The sequence below is a fragment of the Leptosomus discolor genome, chromosome 5 (assembly GCF_034619465.1).
Source record: "Leptosomus discolor isolate bLepDis1 chromosome 5, bLepDis1.hap2, whole genome shotgun sequence".
NCBI lineage: Eukaryota > Metazoa > Chordata > Aves > Leptosomiformes > Leptosomidae > Leptosomus > Leptosomus discolor.
This window is the reverse complement of record NC_141395.1, coordinates 74,143,132-74,164,607: the sequence shown is the minus strand read 5'-3', so window position 1 is coordinate 74,164,607 and position 21,476 is coordinate 74,143,132. Positions and strand designations below refer to the sequence as shown.

Genomic DNA, 21,476 nt, shown 5'->3' with positions numbered 1-21,476 from the left:
GGCCCCCCACTTCAAGAGGGACAGGGAACTACTGGAGAGGGTACAGCAGAGGGCTGCTAAGATGATGAGGGGACTGGAGCATCTCTTCTACGAGGAAAAGCTGAGAGACCTCAGGCTCTTTAGCCTGAAGAAGAGAAGACTGAGAGGGGACCTTATCAACACTTATAAATATCTACAGAGTGGGTGTCAAGAGGATGGGGCCAGGCTCTTTTCAGTGGTGCCCAGTGACAGGACAAGGGGCAAGGGGCACAAACCTAAACACAGGAAATTCCACCTCAACATGAGGAAAATCTTCTTTACATGGAGGGTGACAGAGCACTGGAACAGGCTGCCCAGGGAGGTTGTGGATTCTCCTTCCCTGGAGATATTCAAAACCCACCTGGCTGCAGTCTGCTCTAGGTGAATCTGCTCTGGCAGGGGGGTTGGACTAGATGAGCTCCAGAGCTCCCTTCCAACCCCTGCCATTTGTGATTCTGTCCCTTCTAACCTGGGCTGTTCTGTGAGTCTATGATTTTCATATATATAGAGAGAGAGACAATATATATAAGACTATATATATATATATTCTTCTCAGGCCTCTGCTTTCCTTTCCAGGTGTAGCTGCCACATGTAAAAGACAACAGGGCAATGCTACAGAATTGTTTCCTTGGAGGAAAAGCTGAAAGGAAAGGTAAAATGACATTACCACAGTCCTAGGTAAAGAGCTAAATTTTTATTATCTAATATAGGTAAGACATATGTTGACAGATTTACTAATGGAACTATATTATACATTCTTGCTGCTTTAGACTATCAGCACTTGGAAACAAAAGAATATGTCAAAAATCAGTAGGTTTATTTCTTATGACTAGTGTACTATTTAATTATCCCATTTGTTGTTTCCAAACAGAAATGCTTATCAAGCTGAAAACATTTCCTCAAGACTTTCTGAAGTGTTTTGTTTCCCTTTGGTTTGTCAGCAGTATTTGACTTCCTTTGCTGTAACAATAATTTAACCAAAATATTCTTACATCTTTCCATGTAAGAAAAACAGTTCATTTGTTATTGTCGGCATTTTTAATTAAATAGACATCATTAAAATATTCTCAGTAGTTTCAAAGTTTATTAGATTTCTCAGCTTCTATCAAAGGAAGTATCTGATTTTATTCTGTATATCCTTTTGTTTATGAAACTTTAAATGAAACATTAGAGGCTTTTAAAAGTGAATGCACTGTGTATATACTTCAAAAGACAAAAGCTTTACAGAATCCCAAGCAGTTCATACATCTCCTTAGGCTAAATAAACACCTAAAAGGAGAAACTGCCCTGTATCATATAAAACTCCTATGGTACACACATGAACGAATTCTAATTTGAACTGTTTCAAAAAATGCAGGTTCCTTTTGTATCCACCAAGGAACAATTCTGCATACTGCAACTGTTTGACAAGTCTAGCAATAAGGTTTTATTTAAATCAAAACAACATGACAAGGTACCTAGCAGATTAAATGTTGAAAATTCAATTGTGATCAATTTTTAAACAAATTATTAAGAGAAATAATATAAGCTATTTTCCAAATAAATATTTCTTTAACGAGAAAGGACTTTAAGATGTCCCCACATGTTGACATTTTTTAAATTTCTTATCCTTTAGTTAATTCTTATTTCTTATCCTTTTTTTAATTTCTTAGCCTTTACTTTTTTAAATCAAAGTAGTATTGCAGCAAAAAAACAGTAAACCACGTCCACCCAAACTGCCAGATAATAATTCATACATCTGCATATCTCTTAATTCCTCATGTTTCAACTATTTATTGAAAAGACACATCATCATAAAACAAATTAGAAAATGTGCATGTTTTCTCAAGGTGAGTGGTATCATCTTCACCATCATCAGGGATCCACAGCACAGGCAGATTAAGTCCAACATCTAACCTAGAAGATTGTGTGGAAAAAGCCTGTGGCCCCGCATGTTAGACGGAAGAAACTAGGCAGAGATGCTCTGAGTGCTGGCTCTGCAGGCCAGGCACAGTGCAGATGCACAAGCCAAGTGGTTGCTACACTGCTGGAGAACATTCATTTTAAAAGTAGATTAAAGAGGACTGTCGGAAGGGTAAAAACAAAGAGAGATAAAAAAGGGGGAGTCCCAGAAATCACTACAATACGCTACAATGCAAATACACAGCCACTAACAAGAGAAACAGAGAATACGGGACCCGGAAAGCATTCCTCGTCTCTCACGTGCATTCATGCTTGAAAGGGGTGGGGAGCAGAGGACAGAAAATGTTGTTCAGGTGCTGAGGAGTGCACACACATGTCCTACTCAAAAAGATTCTGCCCTAGCTTGGTCCTGAACTACCTATTTGAAGAATTATAGTTGGAGCCACTACTCAGGGTGACCTGCTAAATGTTTAGTATTTTACAATTCAAAGCACGATACAGAAAATCTAACTAACCTTAATGACATTTCAAAGTACTGTTTTTCTCCTTTTTCTTTGGTGATTACACAGTACTAAAAGCAGTCACATAAGGAGCCAAATTAAGATAAACACCATTCTGCAAATTTCTGTATTCAAGTTTTTACAATCAGTTCTATTCCAGGCACACAAGTCCTTTTTGTGCTGACACTAATGCTTATGTTAAAAACTACCACGCACATGATATGCACAAAAGCAACAAAAAGGACTACCAATATTTGTAACTTAATCCAGGATTTTAAACAACCCCTGTAATCTATTTCTAATGGCACAATGACTGCACTGAAGAACTTTATAATAAATGAAGTAATTGTCTAGCAGAAAATGACTAGTATTCCAAACATTGTTCGTAAGACTTGTTTGATTTTTGCTGCACTGTCTTAAAGAAAAGCTGACTAATCAGAGAGTTAATCATTCTGAGTTTAAGTTAAATCATAGCAAGATATCAACTAGATGCATTTTTTCTCCTGAAACGGATAAACTGAAAAGCAACTTTAAAATCCCAGTGGTCTAACACCAGGATTCTACGGGTGATGAACTCCCACAGTCCAGTTTCCTAAGGACTTGCATCTTTTGTCCAGGAAGCTGCAGCTCCTTCTTCCTGATACCCTCTGTCCTGGCTTTGGCTAGTATAGGTTAATCTTCACAAGAAGCTGGGAGGGGGCACAGCCGGGACAGCCAAACCAAACTAACCAAGGGGTATTCGATACCATGCTGACATCATGCTCAGTATATAAGGGGGGGTGGTCAGGTGAGCATGCATGCAGGAAGGCAGGCAGCAGGGTGTGGGTGCTAAGCCTTTGCATTGCATAGTCCTTGTTGTACTTATTTCATTATTATTGTTGTTGTTACCTTTGTTTCTTCTCTCCTTGTGATGGTCATTAAACTGTCCTTATCTCAACCCGTGAGGTTTTACCTTTTTCTCCCAATTCTCCTCCTCACCCCATCACCCGGGGGAGGGGTGAACAAGCGGCCAAGTGGTGCTTTGTGCCAGCTGGGCCTAAACCACGACAGTCCTTTTTGGTGCTCAACATGGGGCACAAAGCGTGGAGATAACAGCAGATCTGACCAGAGTGTGTTACAACAGTTTTGTTATATGTATTTGTTATATTAGTTAAATAATCGCTGGTCACCATGATGATGCCTTTGTTCGTGTAGTGGTGCTATATAAACTCATACATGCACTATGTGCTCCCTGCGGTGATGTTTGGGACCACTGGGAGAGGAATCAGGACCATCATTTTGCTGCACTGGGCAATGTCAACTTACAATACGATTGCGTCACTGGTCATGAGGCTAAGCTGGTATTTGTATGCAGCATGGCTGTCATGCCTGTTCCTCGGGTGCCTTCTCTCAGCATTTGTTACTAAACACAGTCCACAAGAGAGACAAATGAGGATATCTTCTCCCGCTCTTCCACCTCTCCTTCCTCCTGAAGGAGTTCGAGCTGCCTCGGAAGTGGTTGGAACTGAAGCCCAGCTCCTCTTAGCACCCACCACAGCACTGGCAGTTGGGATGTTCAAAGGGAGAGCCTCCTCAACACACCATGCAACTGATGCCACATGGAGTAAGTGTGTTGCACTAACACAATGAGCTCAAATAGCGAGGCCTAGCCGCCCAGGAATTTTGGAAGTGGTCACAAACTGGCCAGCAGGCAAAGATTTTGGAATGTCAGAGGAGGAGGCGACATGTGCTGAAGAGGCCCCCCCATGTAATAAACTACCAGATAACGAGAAGCGAAAATGCCCTGTTTACTGATGGGTCCTGCCACATTGTTGGAAAACATTGGAGGTGGAAGGCTGCTGTGTGGAGTCTCACATGATGAGTTGCTGAAGGAAAAGGTGAATTGAGTCAGTTTGCAGAGATGAAAGCTGTCCAACTGAGTGAGAAAGGTGGCCAGTCTTTTATCTCTATACTGACTCATGGATGGTGGCAAACGCCCTGTGGGGGTGGTTACAGCAATGGAAGCAGGGCAACTGGCAGCACAGAAGTAAACCCATCTGGGCCCCTGAATTATGGCAAGGTATTGCTGCTCAGGTGGAGAACCTGGTTGTGAAAGTACATCACGCGGATGCCCATGCACCCAAGAGCAGAGCCACTGAAGAACATCAACACAACCATCAGGCAGATCAGGCCGCTAAGACTGAAGTGGCTCAGGTGGATTTGGACTGGCAACATACGGGTGAATTATTCATAGCTCAGTGGACCCATGACACCTCAGGCCATCAAGGAAGGGATGCAATATACAGATGGGCTCGTGACTGAGGGGTGGACTTGACCATACACACTATTGCACAGGTTATCCATGAATGTGAAACGTGCTGTGATCAAGCAAGCCAAGCAGTGGAAACTCCAGTGGCATGAAGGGTAATGGCTGAAATATAAATATGAGGAGATCTGGCAGATTGACCACATCACACTCTCACAGACTCACCAAGGCAAGTGCTTGCAATGGTGGAAGAAACCACTGGATGACTGGAAACATATGCCATGCCCCATGCCACTGCCTGGAACGCTATCCTGGGCCTTGAAAAGCAGGTCTCATGGCAACACGGCACCCCAGAAAAGACTGAGTCAGACAATGGGACTCATTTCCAAACAACCTCATAGACACCTGGGCCAAAGAGCATGGCATGGAGTGGGTATATCACATCCCCTGTCATGCACCAGCCTCTGGGAAGATTGAACGGTACAATGGTCTAAAAATCAGACTGAGCGCAATGCGGGGTGGGACCTTCAAACACTGGGATACACATTGAGCAGAAGCCCCCTGGTTAGTAAATACTAGAGGATCTACCAATCGAGTTGACCCTGCCCAATCAAACCCCCTACATACTGTAGAAGGGGATAAAGTCTCCATAGTGCACATGAAGTATACGTTAGGAAAGACGGTTTGGGTTAGTCCTGCTGCAGACGAAGGCAAACCCATCTATGGGATTGCTTTTGCTTAAGGACCTGGGTGCACTTGGTGGGTGATGCAGAAGGATGGGGAAGGTCAATGCATACCCCAAGGGGATTTAATTTTGGGTGAAAATAGCCAGTGAACTAAACTGTATTGTGTTAATTGCTAAATAATCCTGCCATCATATGTTGCCACTACCACAGCTGCTGTACGTCACATCAGTGAGAATCACTCTAATCAACAAAGGATGGACTTTGATGAAACCAAGTGAGAGTCAGCAGTGATAGAACTTGAACTGGCTTCAGCAACTGGTGCCCAGCAACTTCCTCAAGGTCAACATCTTCAACCTGCAGACAGTGAGCATGGCCCATGTAAGACACACCAGCCACAGGCTCCGGATGCAGAAATCCAACACCACCTCCAACTGATGGAACCCCAAAATACAGGATCTGGGCATGATGCAGATGGTATAGAATAAGGGGTGGATAATGTCCTGCGTTTGTCCAGGATAGGGTTAATTTTCACAAGAAGCTGGGAGGAGGCACAGCTGGGACAGCCAAACTGAAGTAGCCAAGGGGTATTCGATACCATGCTGAGGTCAGGCTCAGTATATAAGGGCGGGGGGAGCAGCCAGGGGAGCATGTGGCCAGGGGAGCATACACGGCACAGGAAGGCGGGAAGACAGGGTCCGGTTGGTGAGCCGTTGCTTTGTGTGTTACTCACTGTATATATTATTTCATTACTATTGGTGTTACCATTGTTTCTTCTCTCCTTGTGTTGTTCCATTAAACTGTCCTTATCTCAACCCACAGGTTTTACCCTTTTCTCCCGATTCTCCTCCCCACCCCACCACCAGGGGGAGGGGTGAGCGAGCAGCCTCGTGGGCCTAAACCATGACCCCCTCATAAGAAAAGAGGGAACCCCAACAGCACATCTAGCTCAAGGACCACACATGGTAACTGGCAAAGCACGCTGCTGTCGAACAGATTATGTCAGAACTAAGTTTTCCTTTAAATTTCTCTTTTGTTTGAGAAGGAAGTAAAACTAGTTTATCTCCTCTGAAAATCAACTTTATGAGACTTTAGTCCTCCTTTGAATTTGACACTGTCCCACAGAGAAAAAAAAAAACTTTGCTCCTTCAGAACTTTAGGCTAAAAAGCTGATTATTTCAAATACAAGGAGGTAATGTTCAGGTTTGTTTTCCTTGACCAAGAGAGATCTTCTAACTTAACAAGCAACAGAAAATACTGCAAAATATTCTTACCTATTTTCTTACTTCGTTCTTCCCCACGACTGTGCGCAATAATTGGAGAATATATAAAGGGGCTTTTGGTTGACACGTTCTGACCAAGCAGACTTTTCATTTTGTGAGGTCGGAGACTGGTCGGGAGGTTCAAAAGCTTCACAGATCTGTTGAGGAAAAATAATTTTGCAATATTTTATTTAATTTGTTCTAATTTATTTTATAATAAATGGTTGTGTTAAAAATGAACTGATCAATACTAAATGACACTCTGAGTAGGTACTGATTAAAATACCTGAAATGGAAAACGTGAAGTAAACATCTATAGTACAAAAGAAATAATACCAACCCAAGGAAATAAAGTTTCAGAAAGCTCTGAAAAAACAAATCCCAAAGGAAAAACATCTTCTGTAGAAACCAACAAAACTAAAACTAGCCAGATCGGTGATCTGAAATCCAGCTATTAATTTCCAAGTTCTATGCAGACTGAACAACAGAAGTCCAGTGCAGAAAGCAACGGAATATTTAACTTAAACCCAAACTAGAAGCCAGACAAAGTTTCATTGGACAATGTAATACAAGTAAAGAACATCTCCAACGTCAATAAAACAGATTTTAAAACAGTTAAAATGCAGAGAGTTGCTTCTGGAAGGAAGGAAACATCCCAGAAATCTGAGCAGGTTTGCTGAACTACCAGAAAGCAATTACAAATAGACAGAACACGAATGATCTTTTAGACTGTATCCCCGTTAGATCCAAATCCCTGCAATACCATGCAGGGAAATCACTGGCCTTCCAATGCTGATGGGAAATTAAAGAGTAAATTTTTAGCGGCATTTAGGGGCAAAATTTAAAAGGGGCATAAGGAGAAGCAATAAATTAGTGGATATCCAGTAAAAGTTGCAGCATTATAAAAGTCTGTAAGAATCCTAGTTACTTAGAGTCAGGAAGGAGCGAGGAAAGGAAAAACAAAAGGTGAATAAAGGCACCATTCAGCATCACAGCTATTTTGCTACAGTCCATGAAGCTTGAAGTATTTATGTTTTTAATTAAAAGAATATCATCAAGAGACAAGAATCTCCCCTTTATAATCAGTCATGGATTAAACCTCCAACTTTTTTAAAACCTGCTTTTCAAGCGAAGAAAAATTCCTATAGAATAAAACTACAATTTTTGCTAATTCCTACAGGCATCCCACCACGCTGAGACAGACAAGTAAGAATGAAATAAAACACAAAACTTTCCAGCAGTAAACTTTTAAAAGATACTGAAAGATATAGTAGGCATGTACCAAGACAAACAACAGAGTCCAGCTCAAACCCTAGGAGACTTTTAAAACCAATTAAGATGCCAAGTGCAGGAATGCTAGAAAACCCCAACCTGTTCAATGATTAACTCCCTTCTCCCCACAGTAAAACTCCTCTCACACTGGAATTCTTTAATAACACCATAATAAACCAAAGAGGTTATAAATGTTACAGTACATGATTAAGTTGTCCTGTTTTTTGAAGTTCTGCAAATACTATGACAACAGCACTGGAGCACTGAAAAAGAAACCCGCCTTCCTCAGCTGTAAATGTCACAGAAACAGCTTAAAATCAGGTGTCTTCACTCTGAAAACCAGATAAGTACTCTTTTACATATTAAAAGAGTTTCACATCATTTACAGGATATAACTGAAGTAATTCACTTGCCAAAGTTAGAAAATTATACTTAATTTCAAAACAATAAACTATTATTGAGAACATGAAAATAACATAAATCCTCAGCACATTAAAGAACGGTTGCATCAACATCTCACAAATATAAAGCACATACATATAAGAAAGAAATTTTTTTAAAAAAAAAACCAAATCACTCAAGATAATGTGCTACTGCTGAAAAATAATGAAGATATATCAGTAACACAGACATGTTATCTGTGTGATATAAAACACCTGCTAAGTTACTAGATAACGCTCACAAAGTATTGAGCAGAAGGCTGTGGATGGCATCTACCTGGACTTCAGTAAAGCCTTTGACACCATCTCCCACAGCATTCTCCTAAGAAAGCTGGCGGCTCACGGCCTAGACAGCTGCACTCTAAACTGGGTTAAAAACTGGCTGGACGACCGAGCCCAGAGAGTTGTGGTGAATGGAGTTCAATCCAGCCAGCGGCCTGTCACAAACCGTGTCCCCCAGGGCTCAGTTTTGGGACCAATCTTGTTTAACATCTTTATCCATCATCTGGATGAGGGGACAGAGTGCTCCCTCAGTAAGTTTGCAGATGGCACTAAATTGGGTGGGAGTGTTGATCTGCTCGAGGGTAGGAAGGCTCTGCAGAGGGATCTGGACAGGCTGGATCGATGGGACAAGGCCAATTGTATGAGGTTTAACAAGGCCAAGTGCTGGGTCTGGCACTTGGGTCACAACAACCCCATGCAGTGCTGTGCTTGGGGATAAGTGGCTGGAAAGGTGCCTGGCAGAAAAGGACCTGGGGGTGCTGGTCAACAGCTGGCTGAACATGAGCCAGCAGCGTGCCCAGGTGGCCAAGAAGGCCAAGAGCATCCTGGCCTGTATCAGAAATAGTGTGGCCCTGGCAGGAGTAGGGAGGTGATCACGCCCCTGTACTTAGCACTGGTGAGGCCGCACCTCAAATACTGTGTGCGGTTTTGGGCCCCTCACTACAAGAAAGACATTGAGATGCTGGAGCATGTCCAGAGAAGGGCAACAAAGCTGGTGAAGGGTCTGGAGAACAGGTCTGATGGGGAGCGTCTGAGAGAACTGGGGCTGTTTAGTCTGGAGAAGAGGAGGCTGAGGGGAGACCTTAGCGCTCTCTACAACTACCTGAAAGGAGGCTGTAGTAAGATGGGGGTTGGTTTCTCCCAAGTAACAAGTGGTAGGACAAGACAAAACAGTCTCAAATTGTGCCAGGGGAGGTTTAGATTGGACATTAGGAAAAATTTCTTTCCTGAAAGAGTGGCCAAACATTGGAACAGGCTGTCCAGGGAAGTGCTGGAGTCACCATCCCTGGAGGAGTTTAAAAAATATGTTGATGTGGCACTTTGGGACATGGTTTAGCGGGCACAGTGGTGTTGGGTTGACAGGTGGACTTAGTGATCTTAGAGGTCATTTCCAACCTAATGATTCTATGAATTTAAGTATTTCAGAACAAGAAATAAATCACATCCATATATTATCTGTTGGTGATACTTAGTGTCAGCATTGCAATTAAATGCAAAGTAACAGTCAACGAGCCTGAGGAATGAAGAGAAACTATGACAGATTGCTGAGTATTTCATATTTTGAAACCACTTCTGATAGAATTTTGTTACAAATTAGAATGTAAATTCAAGCAAAAGATGTAAATGATACTTATTTGAGGAAACATTGAATTTGATAAAGTGTTAATAAAAAGGAATTTTACTTTATGTAAAGAAAGGAGTGCTGTGGGTTATACATCATTGTTATATAAATACTGGTGTATAACCTTTTTTGTCTTAATGTATGACAGTGGAAGGAATATTCTTCAAGCACATATTAGACAGCCATACCCTCACAGGTCATACACAGAACATTAATTCGTTTGTGAGAAAAGCTTTAATAACATAGATTTTCTAGCCCTTGGCCCAGCCCAACTGAATTCAAATGAGTGACAATTAGGAATCACAAAATAATTTCACTAGCTACTCATAAGATTAAAATCTTGTATTTGGAAAAAGTTGTGTTAATTAAAAACAACCTTGCTTAGAGGGGAAATTAAAAAAAGTTTAAAAAAAACCCGCTCTACTAAGTAAACAGAGGGAAGGAAAAAAATAGCACCAAGTAAATTTAAAGTAGTAAGTATATAAGGGTGACTAAAAGACATCTGTGGTGAAAAGGAAGAAAATTCTTTCTTCTGTTAAGTTTATTAATAAAAAAATTAGTTGTAACGCAGGTAAGTTATGAAAACGAGAATAGTGCGCCTATTAGAACAGAAAGACAATAATTATTCTATTCTGCATTACAGAGAATACTAGATGATTTTATAGTATGATATAATGGAATACTTTCCGATCCAACATGCTTTTAATTTCTGAAGCTTCATCAAAAATAAAAATTCATCAAGTATCTGTCCAGATTGTACCACTTGGTATTTGAAATGCCAAAAAAAAAAATATCCCAAAATGCCAAAAGCTAAAAGAAAATACATAGAAATATAATATTTAAAGCATGTCAATAATAGACGAAACATCTAGCTAAAAGACATGATACATGCAAAAAAAAAAAGAGACATACTAGAAAGAATACCATACTTAAAGGACAGCTCGACATTAAATACTAGTTAACATGAGCAATGAAACATAAAGATTTTGCCAAGCCAAATCTCTTCTGTTGCTTTATAGGTATGGGGGAGGACAAGGTAACAAGTGCAACTACGTTCCAATTTCACTGTGGCATTTCAATGTTTGACAGTATTTTGATTAAGAAATCTGCATCCAAAATAAGCAGCTCACATTAAATGGATTGAAAACTAGTAGGCCATGAAATGCCAACAGTATATAGAAGTCATCATCATCAGTAAATGTGTGTGTTTCTAGAGGGCTCTAGCATGGACTGAATCATAATCTTAGGTTATTCAACACTGATCAAAACCACATTTCCACAAATTTATGTCTCAAAAATTAACATGATTTAGCTCAAAGAGCTCTGCAGTCCTGCAGCATGGCCATCTTCCAACTAGCTGGACAGCTCTACAATACACGAGGCCTGCTGCGTAGGTGGAACTGGAGGCTTTGTATTTAGGCAACTAATATTTTGTTGGATTACAGATTTTTGTCACTACAATTTTTATGTAACTTTCAAAAGACAAGAAGGGGAAAGAGGGAGAGGAGCACAAACAGCAGTTCTTAGCTGTTACATGATGCTGATGTTGGGTTCCTCACCCCACCACAAAACAGCGGCAACTACTTTCCACACTCCAAGCTCAGCCAGGTCAGCACGAGCTGACAGTGTAAGTGAAGCACGTGGATGGTAAGCAATTTCTTAAAGCTAGCCCTAGGAATAACAAGTAAATATAATGTGCTTGTCTCCCCTTCTCTCAGCATACAAAACATTTTAAGCAAGGCAGAGCCTTTCTCATTGAAGTCTTAGTAATCTCTTGCCACAGTTTTGACTGGTCTCTATATGTATGACTCCTATAAAAAAAAAAAATTGAACTAGCATTTCCCATATCTTCCAGAATTTTTTTCGATATTCAGCACAGAGAAGAACAAGAAAGCACTATGGAATACATCTGGTACAATCTACCTCCTCAATGGCTTAAAAGTTAAGCAAAAAGCAAAAACCTGAGACTAATTCAGGATTTTACGCTTCTCAGCTAAATACAATGCTGCTTTTTGAGCACACATTAAGGGTTAGACTCAAGGGAGCTTCAGCATCACTTTTCTGTGCCTATTTGACAGCCAAGGCAGACTGAGTCAGGTTAAAGAAGGTGGTTTTGGCTTCATACTGTGTAATACTAAGGTAATTCCTAGAACACTGACTGCAAGAGACACTAAGTGTCTGACAGCACTCTTTCTCTCAAAAGAAAGTATTTTACCTTAAAAAAGTTTTCATGGAAGCTTCCCTCTACAGTCACATAACTCCAGTACTAGAAAGGACTATACAAGGTTGCTTAATTAACTTCAATTTTTTTAATACTATTTAAGTTTTCTTTCTAAAATACAAAGGCTAGGTTAAATCTGGCACTAAGTTTGTTGTCTAAAAACTTCCAGGAGAACTACAAGCCTCTTTCATGTATTTAGCTGGGAACCTGCCTTCAGAACTTACTGACCAGGGAACTCACCTAACACACAGACAGAGTTACCTGAACTTGTCACGGGACATCTTTAAGGTCAACGGAAAAGGAGTCAATATAGACCACACACTCCAGTAATTCAACTCATCTTAAGGCAGGTATCTCAATTAAGTTAGAAAAACCTGGAAGTGACTACCTATGTGTCTTGCCTGCAAACATGATCTAGGATAGTTAAATATGATTAGTTTAGCTCTATACAGCTATTTTTTGTGACACCAAATCAGCCCCAAGGGCAGCTGATAATAAGTTACTCAAATAACTTTCCCACTGTAACATGTAGCTTTGTTTCTAACATTTAATGTTTCGGGATCATTTGTCCACGTGGCACGTTTTCCAGCAAAGAAGCTGATACCAGCTGCAACTCCAAAATAAGCACTGCACCACCGAACAGGCAACACAAAGCAGGTATCTGCACATTCACCCTAGGCTCTTTTGTCAGTGCTAACTGAGTCTGAGGGGACAATGCTGGAAGACCTCAGGGAAAGTGCATTCTTGCCCCATGAGTAGACATCAAGAGTGGGGTGACCCAGGTAGCTTGTCAGCGCACAGCTTCCTACTTGGTCCAACCAGGAAGAAAAAAAAACACTGTTTCCAGGCCACCACTGGAAACGGTGTGACCGTTCTGGTTCTGCATACAAATTCCACCTGACCACATACAACCATGTGCTCCAGTCAAACCTGCACCTTCAGCAACCACCTCCCACACAACAAAGTTAGTGTGAACAGACCCATCGCGTTAAATGCATTACAAGTAGTTAGACAAAGTCTCTTTCTTGAGAGTGGAAAAAAAAATTGAAGAAGTCAAAACATAGTAAAAATAGTTGTATCATAACAAATGGTCACGGAGTAAAATATTTCATTTTTTGAGACTGAAAGTAATCTGAAAATAAATATAATTTTCACTCTTTGGTTATACACTTTATTATCTCTTTATGATGCCAGAATTCTTGCTTCATGAAACATTTGATGACATCCCACTAAGAACTCAAATCTCTGCAAACTCTTTTCAATAACTTCTACCATATTTTTTCTGAATAGCAATTATCTTTCCTTCAAAAAGCCACTACTTTTAGCCTTTTCTTTTATTATTGATGCCCAGTGGCTGTTTTCTCTCTCTCTCTGACGCTCTCTAATACTTCATGCGAGGCTTTAATCTAAACAAGGCATTATTCATTGGACTGACTGCATGATGTGCCTTGGCACACAGGTATAAAAAGGAACATAGATTTACAACAGGCCAATGAAGGTGCCAGCTTGAAAACGCAGCATTTGGAAAGGACCAGCTACAAAAGGCATCAGTTCCAGCAGAGCTCCAAGCTCCACAGTTGGAAACAACATAGGCAATATCCAAGTCATGGACCTGCAGCATGATCAGGTATCTAACTTAAATCTCAGCTACAATTACAAAATACTTTTCTTCGATTGTATCAGAAACTCTTGAATGACAGTTTAAAAAAAAAAACCCACCCTCTCTCCTTCTGAAACTAAAGGCCACAGAAAGTATTTTCTGTTCAAAGGTTCTATTTTTGCCTAAGAACTTCTCAAAACAATTTGACATTTTGACATTTTTCCATGTTATTGTGAACGTAAACTGAGAAGATGAAGTCCTTCCAGTATCCTTTAAAAAATATGACAGGTACCATGGGAAAGTTAAAGACTGTATTTTGGAGTCTTACCTCACAATGGGTAATTTGGTGAAGGGAACAGGAGGTAACTTCAAACCATCTGGAAGAGTGATGAATTCCATTGTACCAGGGCATTTTGCTGTGTAGCTTTCCAAGCTCTGTGTTACATCTTTCTTTTCTACAAAATAAATTGTTTAAAATAAAATGTAAAAACTATTTCAAACTTATATGTAACAAAAGTTTAAGATGAAGCTATAACCTAAAGTTTTACTTGGTTTTTTTTTTTTTGTATTCATACAAAGTAACTCGAATAGAACACCAACTAATTTTTGCATACAATGCTTAGAGTTACGCTCCAGAAGCCTCAATGGATGGATCAAATATAATTCAATGACCTTAAGCAAGACAGTTTTCTGGACTTTTCAAATTTTTTAAAGTGTCAGTCTATACCTACTTTTTGTTAAATGTTTTCATTGTCAAAACAAAAGTTTCTACAATTTATCTAGTAAATCTACATATCCAACACAATTGGCCTCAAGCATGTTAAGCTTATTAATAATAATAGGACTATTATGTGAACAAGCCCTGCTCTGAAACATTAGCCAAAACAGTACAAAGGTAAAGATAAGAAATAAATTACTTTTGATGATACCTTGTGTTAAAACTACCTAATTTTTAAAATAATTGTACTATATTATGCTACTAAATTGTAATAACTGGTAAGAAAATTTTTCTTTGGTTTTGCTTAAAAATACAAGAACATTCAAACAAACATACATTATTTGGATTATCTTCAATAATGTATAGTAAATGCTTATTAATTTTATCCAACAATTATTTTCAACAATGTATACAACTGTATTTCCGGGGGGGGGGGGGGGGGGGGGGGATCGATTTGGAAATACATGATCTGAACACAAAATCATATTTCTCTGAGTAAATGTGAGTCCACAAACAGAAGCAAGCCTGAGAGTGCGTTTAGAGGGGAGGACGAGATAGATGAAAAGTCTTAGACCTACATTGTTTTAAAGCACAGTGAACGTTCCTCCACATATATGCTACCAATAAAAACAATTATTCAGTAACTAAACTGTTTCTAGAACACACTTCAGGGATCAAAATACTAAACAATAAAACAAAACAGAAAAGGGAAGGGCGATAGCAAATACTGCTTAGACAACTGTATTGGGTTTATGCAGCAAGGTTTTGGTAGTGAGGGATGTTATAGGGGTGGCCTTTGGGAGAAGAGACCAGAAGTAGCTCCATGTTGGAGAGAGCCAGTTCCAGCCAACTCCAAAGTGGACCCACTGCTGGGCAAAGCTGGGCCCATCAGCTGTGCTGGGGGCACCTCTGTGATAACACATCTAAGGGTAACAAATGCTGTGTAGCAGCTGTGAGAGGGAGGAGCGAGAAAAATGTGAGAGAAATCATGCCACTGCCTGAAACACCATCTTAGGCCATCAGTGGATAATTGTGCTGCCTGCATCAATCCAGTTTGTGAGGTTCTAAGGCTGCAAGTACATACTTTTCCAAAGCAAACATACATAGATCATAATTGTCTTCACCATTAAATTAATGCCTCATAACTGACAAATTGCCTTGCTTGTGTTCATGTTTCACTGAACTGTCTCTTGAGCCACTCGCCACATTTTAATTGTGTATAGGAAACTTACCCAAAAATACATTCTTGGACGTACACATGCACTCAGATCAGCATAGCACAGCCAGGAGCTGTAGTGGTTCAAGACTGAGTATTTTCATAAAAATTTCAGGCTACAGCATTCAGGCTGTTATTTGCCATGTTATGTGAGCAAGGGCACATCATACAAGTAGAATCCACTGAGATGGAAAGCATCACAGCTACCAAGAATGATGAAGACAACACTACAGTATGTGCTTAATTCTGCTTGAAACCGGAGGTCTGTCATTCTGAAGAACTGGCTTTCATTTCCTTGTGTGAAACACTGTCAATTACTGTATTCAAAGAAAGCATGCTGCCACTTTCAAAATGAATTTGTTTATAGATTTGCGAATCACATTTTTATTTCACAGTAGCAGCTCAGCATGCTTTCCGCAAAGACAAGGCTAAACCAAGACATTTTTCTATGCCGATACTGTATGAAATGCAGTTTAAAACATGCTGCTGCCACGCCAGCAGCTCTATTACTTTTTACTTAGCACCGCACGTCAGCTGAGAGCCAAAGGAATTTACATCAATAGGACATACCAAGAAGCATTCCTGATGCAAAACAGCAAGAGCTGCACGATCTTGCCCGAGAGCCGCTTCTGAAAGCAAATGTTGGAGCATTTCTCCCTTGACTGAGCACCTCTGCCACCTGACCTCCGTGGTATGAAGGAACGATACAAACTTCTCAGTCAAATTTGCAAAGCCTAATAGCTGCCAAAAACCTGCTATAGACTTCTACTTTCAAACAGTTCTGAATTCTCCTAGCATCTGGCTGGCTGTCATCGTATTCTGACACAATCAGAAATGCACAAACCTCCTGGGAGGATCTATTCAACTACTAAGTCTCCTGACCCATAGTTTAGAAGACTGTCTGTGACTGAAACAGTTATCACCCATGCTAACCCTTCTCTCTGCAAAGAAGAGATAAAACAGGTACTCTCCGAGGTCTTTACCCACATACTGTCTTCATGCTTGTATACATCTGCAGGAAAGCAATCACCACTTGATCCTTTGACCTCAGCTGCTTTGAAAGCCTGCACTGCAGCTGGAAACACCACCAGATACACTTGGGTAGGTATTACAGACTCATTTACTGAGTGAGAAATGATGGACTATTTTCTCATCTGGAATAACTACGTTCACAATTTTTTTCTCTCCAGACTCATTGAACGATCAGGATCATAGAACAGCTGCCACCAAATAAAACTGAACAAAGCCATAGTCAGTACTGCCACTCCAGCACATACTTCTCAGTTTGTTCAGTATGACCTCATAGTACAATTTCCCCATTTCAGACTAAATTGTTTTCATTACCTTTTCTGGCTGCTTTTGACAGCTGAAAATTTTGCAAGTCCACCAACATTCTTGGTAATTTTTTGCTTAACTACTTCAGCCCAATGCAATGAACACTGGTTTTGTCCCAAAGATGCTTCAAACCTTCTTCTAATACAAGAACACAAAAATCTGAAAGCTTCAGTTGCACAGTTAGAAACTATTTGTGTCGATAAACGTGGAAAACTCTTTCTGCTAGTTTCACAATAACGTACAGCAGTATTTCACAGTAACACTGAAAAATCAGACCAGGACAAGAAAGCAGGTCCATTATAGACTAACATTTTTAAGCACTTCAGTAGCCATGATTTAACAGTATCACACAAACAGCATTTCATGCCCTGTCAGATAATGGGGAAAATTAGACCACCACAATTGCTATAACTCTACATTTTAGCTCTTTAATATTTGAAGAGACTTAAAATATCTGTACTCAGTCTCAGTCACTACCCATTAAAATCTAAGTCAAGTATTAAAAATACATTTGTTCTCTGGCAAACAATTGGTTGACTGTTTTGATCAAGTTATTGTGTCCCTTGCAGAACAACCTACAGCAAGGTAGAATGAAGAAAGGGAACATTTTACATCTGACCTGCCAATTACACTGAAAGACAAACAACTTTGCTTCTATATGCAACTTGCTGAGATATTGAAAAAGGAAGTTGGGAAACAAATAGCTAAAAGCCTTCCAACTTCAGTTTTCCCCCGGTGAAAAGCCCAGAATCAGAGTTTTAACAAAAAACCCCTAGTACCTAGAGTTCTTTGTGCTGGCTGAGCTTTTCCGTCCCCCTTGAAAACACCAAATAATGTTCAGAAAGGATAAGTCCAAGGAGACCTCCTGCAGCAGTCAGCCCTGAGAAGCAGCAGGCAGCTGGCCTACCCAACTCTCTCAGGAATAGTCAAACAGCTCCTTGAGAAATTACTAGTAACACGTAAGAAGACAGAAAAGTCAGTCTGACAGCAGAAAAAGCAAGAGAAACGCTAGTTTCTGCACCCAGAAACATAGATATTTCCTTCATGAAAAAAAAAAAAAAAAAAATTGCTTGGTGAGCCCTCTTACAACTGGAGAAGAAAAAAAAAAAGCCAGCGTCTGCTGCCAGGGAGATCTTCAGCATCACCCTGCCATCAAGACAGTGTGTTCTTTAAACTAAAAGAGAATTTCAAAAAGGCCACAAAATAACTTACTATCCTCACAAAAGCTGAAGCAGAAATTGAGCATTCATAGACAGTAACCGCTACCAACTTTCTACTTTGAAATTAATCACTAGATTATAACATGCATGCAAAGGTCTACATGACCTTTCAGGTAGTCCCTCAGCTGTAGTTTCAGACAGATGCAGATGGACAGTAAGCAACCTAATTTGTATACTCGGTACATCACTCTTCACCACCACAAGTGAGGTGATGTTGTAAGCGAAGCCCCTGAGCAAGACTTGCATGATGAACCCCACAATTTCAGTTGTTCAATTCAGCAGAACAGGGCAGGTCTCCTCTAATTTGCAGGCAAGCATCACCTGTTTTTCTGTCACATTAAGTCTGATAGGCATTAGATGACAGCATTTTCTACAGTTTTAGTAAACAAACAGCATCTCTAATAATTTTCTGAAAAATACATGGAGCAAATGAACATGACTTCAAACCGCTCAGAGATCTGAAACTTGAACAAGTTGCTTTGAAAGCCACACAAGGCATGCTGGGGTTTCATTCCAATATTCTCTACTGCAAGAAAGCTCAGCACCTACCTGTGCTTTTATGCTGCCCTGAACAGCTCCATTTCAGACTCCTACCTGCATTCCTCAGGTCATCAGTAAGGCAGGAAGCACATACAAACTCAATGACAAAATGACCAAAGCATGAGACTATTAATGGTCTTTTTTTCTTCTGCCTCCTCAGGGCACTGCTAGCATCTACCTTTTCTATGTATAAACAACTGTCATGAAACTGGAACAAAATTAACATCTCTGATCTGTTCTCCCCACCACGTGGAGTCAATAGACTCAAAAGCTATTCTTATGGGGAATACCAGAAAGGCACTAGCAGAGAGCATATTATTTGAGAAATCAAGCAAATAAATCTCTGAATAAATACAGCAGAGACTGAAACTAATAAAATTCACAGTTTGACACGGAAAAGCGCAGGAACAACGAGAAAATATTTAATCTATGCTACCCAGAGCGCTAGACCCACTTTCACGAAGAGATCATCACAAACAATATTAAAGAAAGTGGCTCCATCCACACAAAGAAGAGAATGAAAGCACAAGGTTTCAGTTATCTGTTGTGTAACAGCTCACCTTTGAAAGTGAAATTATCGGCTTTACTGCTAACTTCGCAGGAAGGCAGGGGATATGGTAATCATTTCAACATAGACAAAAAGAATTCTGTATGTCAGAATAATGTTTATCGCTTTTAAGATGACCACCACTGACAGAGAATGGGAAGAGATTGACTAAACACACCACTGTCTTCTATTACAAGAATTTTAATAATTGTATAAAATACATACACATTAAGTCACAGCCAGTTTGAAATTCACAGCCAGCACAAAATAATTTTTTTAGATAAAATCTCATGAAAAATTGTCATAGCTGAAGTCAGAGTTCAGAAACATGCCATTAAAATTTCAGTACCTAGTCCTCTACCATATCCAAGAACTTCAGATATGCCTATACTTTGCATGCTACAAAAACACATTTCCTACATATGAAAGCAGTATGTAAACCACTGAACAAATTAATGATTTTTTTCATGTTATGAAATACGAGAAGACCTACCTAACAAAGTGGAGCAGATTAAGCATAAATAACTTCCACAACAAACAAAAAAAAAAGTTAAGGACTGCTACAAAGCTGCTCCTGAGCCAAGCAGGCCTTGTAAAACTTTACAGATACAATGGCATAAGTGTTAAACACATCTGACTTTGTATTGAAGCACAGAGACAGAAGATGGCAAGAACAACATGCTAATTTCTGTAGGACATTTTTCCCAATATACTGTTAGGCAAAGTCACAGGAATTTGGCCAGAGAGGATTATCAAGATTCAAAGTTTCAATGCCTCAACTAGTGAGACAAAGAGAAGAGCCTCTTGCTTGAGAAAAGGACAGTTTAATTGTTTAAAAAAACTAGACACCTGTCTGAAAACTTAGAAGGAGAATATGTCAACTCTCTACTAACATATAGTTAGTAGTTTTCCCACCCTTTTGAAAAGGCATTTCTTCAGTGTCACTCCTAGATCTTGCTCTTTTTTTTCTTAGCACATCCAATCATACTCAATGGACATCATATGGGGAGTTCACAAAGTATATCGATGATGCTCCTTGAAACAGGTATTTCTTTTCACATAGAACTACTTTCAGTAGCAGCCTTGATTCCAGGGCCTTCATTTGGATTTAGGCTAAAGAGAGTAGTATTGAATTAAGTGTCATAGAAAATTTATTTGAATTTTAGTAATACAGCACCTCCTGAAATAGCTTCCTTCAGTACAAAAATATTAGCTCTTAAAAATACAGCACAAATTCTTCATGTCATCATACTGCCAATTAAAGCATATCTTCCTCAAAGTCTCTTTTTCTGGAACAAAAATTTTGCAACTTGTCTTCATTTGAAGACTTGTATCTTTTCCCTCAATTAATCAAATCGGGCTTCTTCAAAAATCAGAGGTAACTTCACGAAGACAGGAATTTCGAGCTAAAGCTCAGAAACTTCATTTTGTTCCTCAATGACTTTAAATGAATTAAGAGGAAACTTTTGTCATAACGAAATGCACTATTTTATGGAAATAATTGATCTTCTGGTTTACGTAAGGATTTGGAGATGGTATTGGCTGGAGTTTTTGGTCTATATCTCATCAACACGCAAGGCTAAACGAAGGTAAATCATGTGTGACAGACTTTCAGGTTGGTTTATCATGCTAGACAATTTGCATCAGTCTTCATTTTATCCACAGCACATTCTTTTTTCTTTCATATAACATACAACTTAAATAAATGAGACTGAGTAAACAAGCAACAGTGATAAAAGATTTAAATTCATTTGCGTAGCACAAAATATGAAGACCAACACTTAATTCACTTCAAAAAAAAAAAAATTACTAAATTAGGCTCTGAAGCAGGAACACAGGGACACAAGGAACGCAAGGATCAGCAGATTGTTATTGGAAACAGATACACATGTATATAGGTACTGTGGTTTTCCCCTTAGCAACCTCCACTTTCTACATAGTTTAAAAGACATGTATTTCAAGAAAATTAATCACAGCTTCTTAATAAAGCAGTTTGAGTGAAGTCATTTAATAAATCAGCTTGTCTCTAGAAAATACCAATTCCAGAAAGAGATTTTAAAAGAATAAAACAAGTCCAGAGAGTTTTACCCTGCTGTTACTATTTTGAATTTAAAAAATAAAAAAAAAGGAGGG

At 39.6% G+C, this 21,476-nt stretch overlaps 1 protein-coding gene across 2 annotated transcripts in view; it reads right to left on the bottom strand.

Moving 5' to 3' along the window:
• TRAPPC9 (trafficking protein particle complex subunit 9) overlaps positions 1–21,476 on the bottom strand; it is a 502,283-nt gene that overhangs the window by 435,235 nt on the left and 45,572 nt on the right. For both annotated transcript variants that reach the window (XM_086465055.1, XM_086465056.1), the window contains 2 exons: positions 14,096–14,222; positions 6,623–6,768 (listed from right to left, as the gene is read on the bottom strand). In XM_086465055.1, coding sequence (XP_086321181.1) covers positions 6,623–6,768; positions 14,096–14,222 — 273 coding nt within the window. The remainder of the gene's footprint in view (positions 1–6,622; positions 6,769–14,095; positions 14,223–21,476) is intronic.